Source organism: Octodon degus, unplaced genomic scaffold (assembly GCF_000260255.1).
Source record: "Octodon degus isolate 3935 unplaced genomic scaffold, OctDeg1.0 scaffold00195, whole genome shotgun sequence".
In the NCBI taxonomy this organism is placed as follows: Eukaryota; Metazoa; Chordata; class Mammalia; order Rodentia; family Octodontidae; genus Octodon; species Octodon degus.
The window spans coordinates 1,088,175-1,100,715 of NW_004524771.1; the positions used below are offsets into that span (position 1 = coordinate 1,088,175).

Here is a 12,541-nt window from a genome sequence, read left to right on the forward strand (position 1 = left end):
GAAAAAAATGGTGCACAAAGATGTTTGCTGCAGCTTTGTTTCAAAATGAAAAACAAAACAAAAAATCCATGTGAAAACAGTAAGAAAAATGATTAAGCCATTATCAATTAAATCAATAGCATATTGCATGATATTTAAAATACTCAAGGATTGAGACTTTTATAGGTAAATGGATGTAACTTGAGGCCATACTCATTAGTGAAATAAATCAGATACATATCTGTAAGCATTTTATTATCATCTTGGTATTAGAAATTGAAAGAGTAAATAAGGTCTAAAATGTACAATAGATATTGTGAACTGAGAATGAATTGTTAGGGCCAGCCAAATAGCTCAGCAGATTAAAGCACCTGCAAGCAGGTGCAGGGGCCGGGGGTTTGATCCCCAGGCCTGCCATGCACTGAGCCTGTGATTGAGACTGGGCATGGTGGTGTTAAAAAATAAAAAGGAGCTAGGATGAGGGGAAGGGAAAGAAAGGAAGGAAAAACGGAGGAAAATGCGAGTTAGTTATACTATTAGTGTCTCTTAGTTCATACAAAAGGAAGGTTTGTGCTAAAATCAATAGGAGAAATTTTTATGCCCATATCTTATACTCTGAGTAACTACTTTTAAAACAATAATATTCAATGTTTTAACAATAGAAATTTTATTTTATCTTTTTATCCATAAAATAAAATACTCAAGGATAGCTTATTATATCTTAGGAAAAATTTAAGCTATATTAAATTTTAACAGTAGAATGAGAAGTGTTTACATACTGGGGAATCCCAATTCTGGGAGGAAAAATATAAAACTATAGCAGGGAAGCAGCTGGAAGGCAATATACTAAAATGCTAGTAGTAATTTAGTAATTTTCCTGGTGATTGAAGAGGAAGGGAAATTAAAAGATGGTCAGTTTTTCCATTCTTGTATACACTTCTGCACTTTCCAAGTATTTTTAGGAGGTGGTTACATCTATTTTGGCAAAAAAGTTATTTCAGAGAAACAATCTCCCAAACCACATGTTGCCTCTTACCTGCCTCACCCTTCTGGTACCCACTGTACCTCCTGGGATGCCAGTGTGTTACGTGTTACCCTGGAAGCCTCCAAAGATCAGACCTGAGTCCACATCTCAGCCTCCACACAAAGGGTATGGCTAGGGACAGCTGACAACTACCACATGGATGCTGAGGGAAGCTCAGAGCAGCCCTACCATGCCTTCTTAACTCCTAGCACCTCCATCCACTCCCAAGTGCATATTCACCGTGCACCTCCTCAGCACTGGGATGTGGAAATCTGAGCATAAGCCAAGGCCAAGCCAGGCCCTCCCTGTATGAGTTTGCTGGTCACCATCAGGGAGTTCCACTAGCTCACTGTTCAACAAAGGTTTATTCACGCAACAGTTCTGAAGCCTCCAAGTTCAGAATGAAGGTGTTGGCAGGTTGGCTTCATTCCGGGCCCCCCTCCTCTGTCAGCTGCAGAGGGCCTCCTTCTCCCTGTGCCCTTGCAGGGTCTCTTCTCTGTGCGTAGATGTAAGTATCCTAATCTGCTCTTCCAGGAGGGCACCTGTCAGGTCCTATTGGACCAGGGCCCACTCTATGACCTCACATTAGTTTAATCTCCTCTTAAAGAACCTACCTTTCAGTACAGTCACAGTCTGGGGTCCTGGGTTAGGTCTTCAGCATACAAATGAAGGGAGAGAGGAGAGGATTCCACCCATAAGCTACCACACAGAGTTTACTTAGTGGAAAAGCAAATATCACTTATCACAAGATAATTAAAATGAATGCACAACTGTGCTAAACGCCATTTAGTAAACATAGGCAATTTGATTTAAAAATATGGTGATTTTTAAAGTTTATTAGAGTGAAAGAACATTACCATTAATCCACCTCAAAATACCTCACCTGGAACGCACTTATCCCATCGTTTTTGCCATTTTCTGAAGCGTGTGTGTGTGTGCGCACGCGCGCAGGCTTTCACTACACAGCCCAGACTCCTAGTGATCCTCCTGATTTCTTCCTCTCAAGTGCTGGAATTACAGGCACGCAACACCACCCCCGGACTCCATTGCAGGTTCAGCGCGCCCGGGGTCGGGGCCGGCGCGGCATGTGGAGCCAGGGATCGAATCCTGGGTGCTGCACTTACCTAAGCAAGCGCTTAGTCCGCTGAGCTATACCACCAGCACTTGCGAAGCACTTCTGCAGGTCCTCCGTCATGAGCGCCTTTAACTGCGCTGTTCAGCCGCCTGGGTGTCCTGAAGCAATTCAAAGCACTGACCTTTCATCATGATTTTGACTTTGGTGGGAGACAGAAGTCACACAGTCCCGGACTCAGCTAATGAGCTGGACGAGGACACGCTGAGATGTCTTTTGAAGCCTGCCTTTCCATTTTTATCGCATCTTGTAAAGATAGTCCATGAAAATGTCTCTCAACTAGAATTCAACCGCTGTAGATCTCGCGCTTGTGTCTATACCCTTCGCCCCTCACAACTCAGCACTGCTTCATTTAAGGATGTTATCTTTCCATAAACTTAAAGTTTAAATATTCCTCTTGAAACCAAATTTATAGGGACACCGAGATAGCCCAGCTGACTTAGCGCCTGCTTTGGCAAGTGCAGCGACCCGGATTCAATGCCCGGTCCCGCATGCGCCCCTGGGGCGCTGAGCCAGTGACCCTCCAGGAATAGAGGCGCATACCTGTAATCCCAGCGCTGGGGAGGCTGAAAACAGGAGGACCGCTACGAGTACAAGCTACCAGGTGAGACCCTGTACCAAATACATAGAAATGAAAAAATAATAAAAATTCTAAATTTATTAGAGAAATTTTTTGGCCATGTAGTTCATCTCCAGCGCCTTGCGCAACTGTACGAATTCTGGTCCGGGAGCTTCAGAGGGCCTTGGGCTTTGCGCAAGGTCAACAGCAGAGGGAGCCAGAGGCGAGGAAATCGTGAAGCCCGGAGCTGCAACACCTTTAGCGGCGGACAGGAAACTTGGGGCCTTGTAACGGATGCTGCCAGGATTTCTGAGCCCTAAACCATTAGAGGGGCAAAAACTAACTCTCCTACCCCTTCGTTTACTGAAAGCAGAGCTTACGAGCTCCCTGCCTGTTTGCCGAGAAGGCTCTGCGCTCTCCTGGAGCTCTGCTCTCCTCCAGCTGTGATCAGAGCCCCCGTGGAGGCCTAGGCTCACACTGCCCCAGACAGGCAGCAGTGAAGATTGAATCCGCAACAAGCCCTCAGGGCTTGCCTGCTGACAACCCGATTCCCTGCCAACCCAGGTGCAGAGTGACCTCAGCCCAGCTGGGCTCTGCAGTCAGAAAAGCTGCACTCCCCTCGAGCTGGGCCCCAGGAAGCCCCTGGAGATGAGCAAGCAGCAGTGACAGCCCCTGAGCCCCTTCTCTGTACAGGGAGCTTGTTCTGTGTCAGGCACCTGCTGAGGGAGATGCTAAATCCCACTCAGTTCCTCACACCTATTCCTGGGTCCTTAAGGTATCTGTGTGAAAGTCAACTCACTTTTAAAGGAAAGTACTTTCACTTTGTCATAGCCATAAAAGGACAAATCTTAAAACCTACTAGTTTAAAATCACCTTGAGGGGCTGGGAGGATAGCTTGGAGGTCTAAGTGCCTGCTTGGCAAGGGCAAGAACCCTGGTACTGGGGCCAGGGAGATAGCTCAATAGAATAAGCTCTTCCCTGGCAAACGCAAAGGCCTGAGTTCAATCTCTGGTTCTGCCGAGACAGAGAGAGAGAGAGAGAGAGAGAGAGAGAGAGAGAGAGAGAGAGAGAGAGACATTTGGAGGTGACTTGCAATTTTAAGGAGGTAGTCAAAGTAAACTTTATCAAGAAGGTACAATATCTGGTAATTATCCAGGCAAGGAGATCAATCTGAGAAGACAAACCAGAAAGTACAAAGGCCTCAGGGTAGAGTTTTATCTTCAAACAAAAGGAATGTTGCTGATTTCCAGTGAGCAGGAGTAACTGGGCAGGAAGCCAAGCCAAAAAGGAAGAGAGTGAGTGTGGAAGTTATACAGGGCTTTGCAGGTTGAGGTGAAAATATTGATGTTCATTTGTTGTAAAATCAAGATTAACTGGTAGGTCCTGACCACTATACATTGTGACCTGACTTCTGACTTACCTTTAGCAGCATCTAAAGGAGCTAAACTGTTTGACATGCTATTATGTACCCCAACCCCTCTCAACCAGAAGTGGTCTGTCCTGGTCACCCTACGTCTCTTTGGGAGCAGCCCTGGGTAAATATTTTCTGACCAGCTGAGAGACGGCCAACATCTCATGGCTTGCCTTCCAGAAGTCGGCTCTAGAAGCTCTGAACAAAATGAGTTTGTGGGTCTTCTTATCTCAGTTTCTGGGAGGGCAAAAGACTTTTCGCTGAGCTTCCCTCCATTTGTGCTTCTTTGATCATTCCAAATCCTTTGTGTCCGTGAGATGACCTGGGAGCTCCTGGTCCCCAGCCCTCTTCCCGTGTGTGTGTGGATGTGAGCCCCCAGGCACCCTCTGAGTCTCCTATTCACTTCAATTTATTGAGCACTTACACTGTACAATGTATTTGTCGTTTTAAAATTTTTACAGGTTTGCTGTTTAACTGAGTAAATCAATAGCTTGAGTTTGAAGAATCATATTTTTGAAAAAAAAAATTTAATTTGTCCTCTCAGGGAACAACTAAGCTTTGCAGTTTCTAGTGCGTCTGACTGGCGCTCTCTAAAATATGCTGGTGGCTGGATGCTGGGTATACATTGTCAAATTCAAGGCTCATGTGTCTAAGAAGTCCTAGGATTTGCTCCTTTCTCATCAGGAAATCTGAGGCTTACGCACAGCTCAGTGGCGGAGAACCCACGTTCAAACCTAGATGGTCTGGTTCCATGTCCTTCATGCTTCCCCAGAAGACTCTACTGTCTGGTTATAGGGAAAGAGGACTGGCTGCTTCCTCTGGAGCCAGGAGCCAGCCAGTCTCCATTCAGGGAAGAGGCAAGGAGCAAGACCTACCTGATGCAGAAAAAAACACAAATCAATACTTAGAAAAGAGGCCTGAAGGACCAGAGCAGTGAGCAGAAATGATGGGGTGAAATGTGCACCCCCGCAAAGGACTGTAAATCTAGCAGAGTGATCACCTTTGGCCCCCAAGAGGGTGGGGTATGTCTTAAAAGGATAGAGGGAACTGAAATAGTGGATCATTTCTGGGCTCCTGGTGGGCCAGAGAGAGCCTGAGACTCTCAAGGGAAGTCTTCGTTTTCAAATGCCTTCAGAGAACTTCCCTTTATCAAGAAGATGCAGCTTGCTCTTTAAAGAGGTTCAAATGCTCGGGCTGGTCTCAAAACTGAGGTTCTCCAGCCTCAGGCTTCTGAGTAGCTAATGTAACAGAAAAGCTGCCTCCCTCCCCCCAGCCAGTGTACTTCAGTTTCTTAGTTGCCCAGGCAACAATTCCTGTTGTACTTCTGGTTTCTTCTGTGTCTTAGAACAGCTGGTCACTGTGATGCCCAACTATGGTCACTGCCATGCACATTGTATAAGCCAGTCCCTAATTGACAAGTCATTTGGCTCTGTACTTCCTGCTTGCTTATCCCATATAAACCACCAGAGATCAGGGCCTAATATTTTGGGAGTGATCCCAGTCAGTGCCTGTCAACACAAAATAAATCTACCTCAAAACCCTGAGTGTTGTTTTGGTGTTTCTTTCTGGAATTGCACTGAGATTGCAAAAGACTACCATACTCAGCTACAGCTATATTTCTTAAAGTCTCTTGATAGAGCCTTTGTGGATGACAACAGTTTACATGCTTCCCTTGGCATGATTTAGATTTCCACTCTAGGTTTTGGGGTCTTACTCCCTCCTCTCTGTGGTGGGCTGTCTAGAATCAAAGTGATAGCTAGAAAGGAGCATGGGAGGCTGTCCTGCTTACCTCAAGCTCTGACTGTTCTCAGGCCTCCCTGCAGGTGGTGAGGGGCACTGAAGAGGAGTAGCAAGGGGAATTTAAGGAAGACATAGAGAAGAACTTCCTAAAGGGTATTTAAAAGATCTGGAGACACCCAGAAACACCTCTTGCAAGATACAAAAGAAGGAACACAGATACCTTCAAGGCTAGAGGCTAAAGGCCAGCAGGCAGGATTCTGAGCATTTCTCAGAGTGAGTGAGGAACTCTTGGCAAGTCGTTGCTGCTACCCTACAGAAAAAGGACTTGCCAGCTCTTTGGTTCCTACAGTTGGCCTGGAGAAAAATGGAAGGTGCTCAGAGTGTGTATTATATACTCTGCAGGTACATCGCCTTTCTGCTTCTGCCTGACTGCCTTTTAGACCTTGACTTCCAGGGTCTTCAAGACCTCTGACTTTCCAAGTGGTTGCTTGGTGTGAGTCCTTGTTCCTTTATGTCATTAACAAATAGTTGCTTCCGTTATCTGGCACCCCTGGGTCTCTGTGCCTCAGGTTTGGTCTCCAGTGGAAACTGCTATGGAAGGTGTCTCATCACCGCCTGTATGGAAGCTCTCTGGCATTGGGATCACCTCATTCGTCTGGAAAGACACAGGGTCCCACATGGCCTGTTATGCTTGCCAGTCCCGATCCTGCCACAATATTTATCTGTTTGGTGAGCATTCCTGGAAATATCTCATCCCAGCATCTCAGAGCCCTCTGATTGCCAGCGCTAGGGGGAGGATCGACTCTGAGCCAATGGCAAGGTGTAGGACATTCCTCTGTGATAAAGCTTCTAGGCCACAAACGTGTTACTGCTATACTCTGGATCAGAAAAGCCCTTTATGTTTTGGCTCTGTGATCAACTCCAGCAAAGCTGCATATTCTTCCTAGATGTTCTGAAGGTGCTAAGTGCCACACAAGCATCGTACCACATCTTCATACTTCAGAGAGAGGCCACTGCGAGCCCTACTCTACAGATGAGAAAATAGGCCTAATGGGATCACCCAATAGTAAGAGGCAAAGTCAAATTAGAGGAAAAGTCTGATTCCAATGTCCTATACTTTCTACCTCACTAAAATTTCCTAGTCAGTGAAGACATGACAGCGAAATTCACATGTTTGGAGAAGTACCACAGAAAGAACCGGAAGAGGATCAGAACAAAGGTCACAGAATACTCTTCTAGAGAGGAGATGGTGATTTGGAACAGGAAAGAGAATAAGATAGACTTCTAGGTATTGTGTGAAAGTGGTGCTGATGGATTTGCTAGATCCAGCATAAAGCATGCAGGGGAGATGCTATGGGTCCACATAGGAAGACATGGAAGTGCAGGGCTACCTTGCACTGAGGTGGAAGAGGTTGTAGGAGTGAGATGATTTACAGAAATGGATGTGATTGGGCACTCAGTTTTGAACAAAGTATGTTTGAAAGACCCTTTAGAATGTCCTAGTGAAGAAATGAAGGCTGGGGTATGGGAGACAGATGCAGTGACACGTGGTGGTCACCGGTAAGGAAGATAGGATCCCAGCCATAACACTGGGTGAAATCATGGATAGTGTGAGTGTAGACACAGGAGGGTGGTGGAGGGGAATCAGCAAAGGAAACTGGAGGAAATGGAAAACCAAGCAAATAGGCTATGCACGAAGGCAAGGCACGGATTAAAAAGGAGAGAGGGGGCTTGCCAGTTAACTCAGTTGTTTAAGTGCCTGCCTGGACAAACTCAGTCAGGCTTGCAGGACCACGGTTTGATCCCCAGCTCCACATGCCACACCACACCAGCCATTAAGGCAGCCTGAGCCCACCCAAAAAAAAAAAAAAAATCCTTCTCAATTTTTCAGCAGATTAAAGCACCTGCTTAGGCAGAGGCAGGAGCCGGAAATTCTATCCCCTGGTCTGCCGTGCCAGTCCCACCCCCAGGGCACACTGAGATGGAGATTGAGACTGTGCATGATGGCATGCTCCTGTAATGCTAGAACTTAGGAGGCTGTAAACAGGAAGATCACTACGAGTTCGATCTACACAATGAGACCCTGAACACCCTGTCCTATAATACAAAAAGAGAGAGAGGAGAGAGAGAGAGAGAGAGAGAGAGAGAGAGAGAGGACACATGAGGCCATGTGAGCTTCATTTTGCTCTCCCTGGTTGGGGAAATTACTTTCGATCAAACCTGGTCATAAATCTCCTTTTAATCTCCTAGGTAAAAGAGCACATTTAGTTGGCCCCACGGTTCTAGGTCCAAGTTTAGGCTCCCCATAAACTTGGCCAGGGGGACTGATGTTACCTAAAGCAAGCCTCTGGGGTTGTCCATCATTAATGATTAGCTGTGATATCCACCAAGCGTTCAGGAATTTGACTCAGGAGTTGGCTGCATGATCACTGTTCTGACCTGCAGGCTACAGTGAACCCAAGGCTGCTTCTTCAAAAGGAGAGCAGAGCAAGCTCTTCCCACAGAACCTTGTAGAGAACTTGGTAAGTGAGTGCTGCTGGAAGGGATGGGAGGATGGGGCCAGGCCTTGTGAGGTTGCCCCCCAATCTTGAGGAGTCACAGCCAGCAAGGAGGGTTAAAATCCCCAGTGGAAAGAGTCCACGGATCTCAGAAGTACAAAAGGGGGTAAATCTGCAAAGTTGTAGCAAGGAAGCAGGGGAAACAGATTCCAGCCAGAGTGAGGGACTGGGGAGCTGGGATAAGAGTGGCCAGAGGTGGGTGAGAGTCAGATGGTGACCAGGAAAGGAGGCCTCCCTGGCAGGTGAGGCCAGAGGATGGGAAAGAGCCAGCTGGGGAAAGAGACAGACACAAGCAACAGTGCCAGAGACCCTGGGTACTCTCGTATGTGCTGCCGGGTCATGGGGAGATGGGAGTCCAGCCAATTGGCAGGACTGTCAGCCGAGTTCTTTGAATCAGAGGTCATTCGACTTAGATTCTGCAACCTCATGAACTTGCAGATGGCAGAAGACAAACCAGGGTGCACAGCCTTGGCATTACTTTCCCTGAAACCGTACTAGTGAAAACAATCATTGCGACAGCCATGATTTCTAAAGTGATGGCTTGCATTAAGTTCTGTACCACCAGTCCACAGGACTTAAGAATCTATGGATAAAGACTTAACTTAAGAAAGAGGTGCTACTTGCTTCAGTCAACACCGATAACATTAACAAATAACCCCAATGTCTCACTAGTTTCTAACCATGTATACTTTTTCTCTCTACTGGCCTGAAGTTGGCAAGCAATGTGTTAGGCTCTGCTGAGCTCCATGTTTCATTTAGTGTGGGGCTCGGGCAGATTATGAAGCACTTATCTAGGGTATGCATTTCTCATAAGAGAGCAGGGGTGCAAGAGTCTGACAAACCCACTCTTGTCCCATTGGCTGGAGATTTCTCATGGGAAATCCAGAGTAAATGACAAGACTCACCCTCCAGATTACACTAGGAAGTCATATGGAAATGGAGGGGAATGTGTAACCCTACTGCTATGGGAAGGTGACAGTTGTTGGGAACAATATTATCTACCACTCATTGTATTTCAAGCACAAAAAGATTTATTATTACATAGAATTGGATGCTGATGAAACAGTCAGAAGTGCTGGAGAGATGTTCAGGGACAGAGGTATACCAGAAGGAGACAGACACAAGTGGAGTATGAATTCTCTCCTAAGTTAGGTCATTCAAATCTCCCCTCACAGCTGATGATGAATACAGCAATCTACTAAGAAAAGACACCCCTGTGTCTCCTCTGTCCTGCACAGATCTGACCATGCATTGGCTGTGGAAACTTAAGCGATTTTGCACCTTGAGGGGCATTGCGATATCCAGCCGCCCTCTCCACATTAGTGCCAGACAGCTGACATCAGTACCATGGGGCCACCAGGACATGCCTGCCAAGTTCAACTTTGTGAGCGATGTAGTGGATCATTGGGCTGACATGGAGAAGGTAACAAGGTGGAGAGGGGGCATGGGACTAAAGAATGGCTGACTTTGTTAATTCCCCTATTTGCTTAGTATTTATTGGGTAGTTGTTGATACACACTGGAAATTATAATGAACTATGAGCTAGAAGCTCACCTTTCATGAGGCAGCAAGGGTTAAGGAAGACACAAGAGTCTGGCACAGGGTGGGGTCATTTGGTGATCCCATGCAAGTCACCCTGTACATGCTCTGTTGTGACATCCCCAAGTAAAATAAAGACTGGTGAGATGGGTTCATAACAGAGTTGGATTTGAATTGAATAAGAGCAACTTAGCACTGACCGAAGGTCATGCAAGCTTACCTTAGTGTGCAGCTAAGACGTCCCCACTGCTGAAACATCCGCAAGGCTCCAGTAGGAGACATCACAGGGAGAGAGGGATGCAGGAATTTCTGAATTTCTTTCCCATCCCTGAGCTCCTCAGAGCCTACCCCATTTGTTATGCCCTCACCTGAGATCTCAGGGGCATTTTTTGGAGGATGAGAAGGTTCATCTTGGCTAGAGTAGAAGCAGTGGCTTTACTACTGTGGGCTCAAAACAATGATGCGCAAAGAGACCCATGTCTGTTATATTGTCCTGGGGTCCCAATATCAAAACACAACATTAGTATAGTGATTACAAACCCCTGGCCTATAAGCTGAAAGTGAGACCCAGAAGCATTTAAAATAAAAGTTATGGAGCACATTGATGAAAACCTGGAGCTCCAGCTACTCAGGAAACTAAGATAGGAAACTCTTAAATTTAGGGCCATGCTGGGAAACTTAGAAAGATCTTGTCTCAAAACATAAAACAAAAAGGGATCAGGATATAGCACAATACCTCCTGAGTTCAGTCCCCACTAGCACACGCACACACACACACACACACACACACACACACATTAGGTGAACATTATAAAATGGAAACATTTCAAATAAAGTATATTTCTGGATTTTATTTCAATGTTAGACCTTGCTGGGATTCTAAGGGAAGGCTGTTACTATTGTGACTCACAATTCTGAATCCATAAAAGGAATGATAATGTTTGTACATGAACATTTTAAAAAGATTTCCATTGACAAACATCATCATAAGAAAATGAAAACTAAATGAAACTGGAGGAAAATATCCATTTCATGTGACAGCAGAAGAGGTGATGTCCCTAGGACAAAGGATCTCCTAGAAGCCAAGAATAAAAAGACTTAACCCATGCGAATGTGGGCCAAGTACACAGGCAGACAGTTCACAGCAACATGAATGCAAGTGGCCACTAAGCGGAGGAAAAACTGCTCAACCCAAGCATAGCAAGAGGAATGCAAAACAACACGTTGAGGGTGAGTGGAAAAGGAGTTATCGTTGATGAGCACAGAGCTTCAGGTTTAGATGATGAGAAAGTTCACACGGTGGACGGTGGTGAGCGGACTTCATGACCCCGTAATGCATGCCTGCCGGAAGAGAAAAAGAGGCAGGCAGAGGCTGATCAGCAGCCGCTCGGACCCTGTCCGGTGGGCGAACGCAGCTCTCCTGCATAGCTGCACTGTGCAGTGGCTACTGAGGGTGCTAACAGTGTGTATTTCATAAAGTTACGAGAGATTATGAATGTCTTTGCCACAAAGAAATGATCGATATTAAACATTACATGGTATATTCCTGTATCAAAATATCACAAAGTAGTTTATGTTTATGCATTAGTTTAAAAAGTAAATCTAAGGACCAGCACTACAGGTCAGCGTAGTGTGTGTGCTTAACCTTCTGGAGACCCAGAGTCCAATCCCAGCGCAAAAATGATGATGGTGATGGTGATGAGATACAGTTAAGATGACAAATTCAGGGACAGGGAGATGGCTCAGCGGTCTAAGCGCCTGCCTGACAAAACCAAGGACCAAGTTCGATCCCCGGTACCACATGCACTGCCAGCCGCAGAACCCTGGGTGCGCCATGCCAGCCACCAAAACCAGGCGTGGTGGTGCACGTCTATAATTCCTGCACTAGGGAGGCTGAGACAGGAGGATCATTACGAGTCTGAGCTGTGTAGCGAGACTTGTATCAACAAATGTTTTTTTAAAAAGAGAAATTCATATTATGCATAGTTTATCACAAGATAAAAGAAAAGCAAGAGATAAATATAAAAAATCTAAGATCACTTCTCCATGTTTCACTCTCATTCTCTCACAAGGACACAGTGACATTTCCCAGAAGGGACATGTTGACTGGTAGAACAGAATGAAGGTGGGAGTAGATAAGGGAACCCAGCTATCTTCCAGTAAGACAGGCATCAGGGACACTCACAAAGATATAAAATGATGCCACTATTCTCCTAAATTTTGGGGTTGTTTTTGGGAAACACGCTGTTTTATTAGCACATGTTTGCATTGCATAATTACAGAGGCTGCAGGAGTTGGCATGTGGACAGAACACAGGCTCAGTTTTCTCTTTTTCTTTCTTTGTCTCCTACCCCTCTTTCTTTGTCTCCTCTTTGTGAAAGCTTTGTTTTCATGGTCTTTCCCTTCAATTCTTTTCTTCCATCCCCTTTGACTGTCCTCCCTCCTTCCATCTTTTATCCCCCATCCATTAAAAAATTCTCCCTACTTCCTCTTCATCTATGTTGTATTTTGCTTTCCATTTATGTTATTTTTTTTTATTTGAGCAAGATGAGGAAAGCTATGATCCTGAGAATATTCAGAAGATTTTCTTTTACTTTTT

At 45.6% G+C, this 12,541-nt stretch overlaps 1 protein-coding gene across 1 annotated transcript in view; it reads left to right on the forward strand.

The window, feature by feature from the left end:
* Positions 1–8,258: 8,258 nt before the first annotated feature.
* The window catches only part of Acsm2b (acyl-CoA synthetase medium chain family member 2B), a 35,843-nt gene continuing 31,560 nt past the window's right edge, over positions 8,259–12,541 (forward strand). Inside the window, exons 1-2 of the mRNA XM_004644217.2 lie at positions 8,259–8,367; positions 9,642–9,826. Coding sequence (XP_004644274.1) covers positions 9,650–9,826 — 177 coding nt within the window. The 5' untranslated portion in view covers positions 8,259–8,367; positions 9,642–9,649. The remainder of the gene's footprint in view (positions 8,368–9,641; positions 9,827–12,541) is intronic.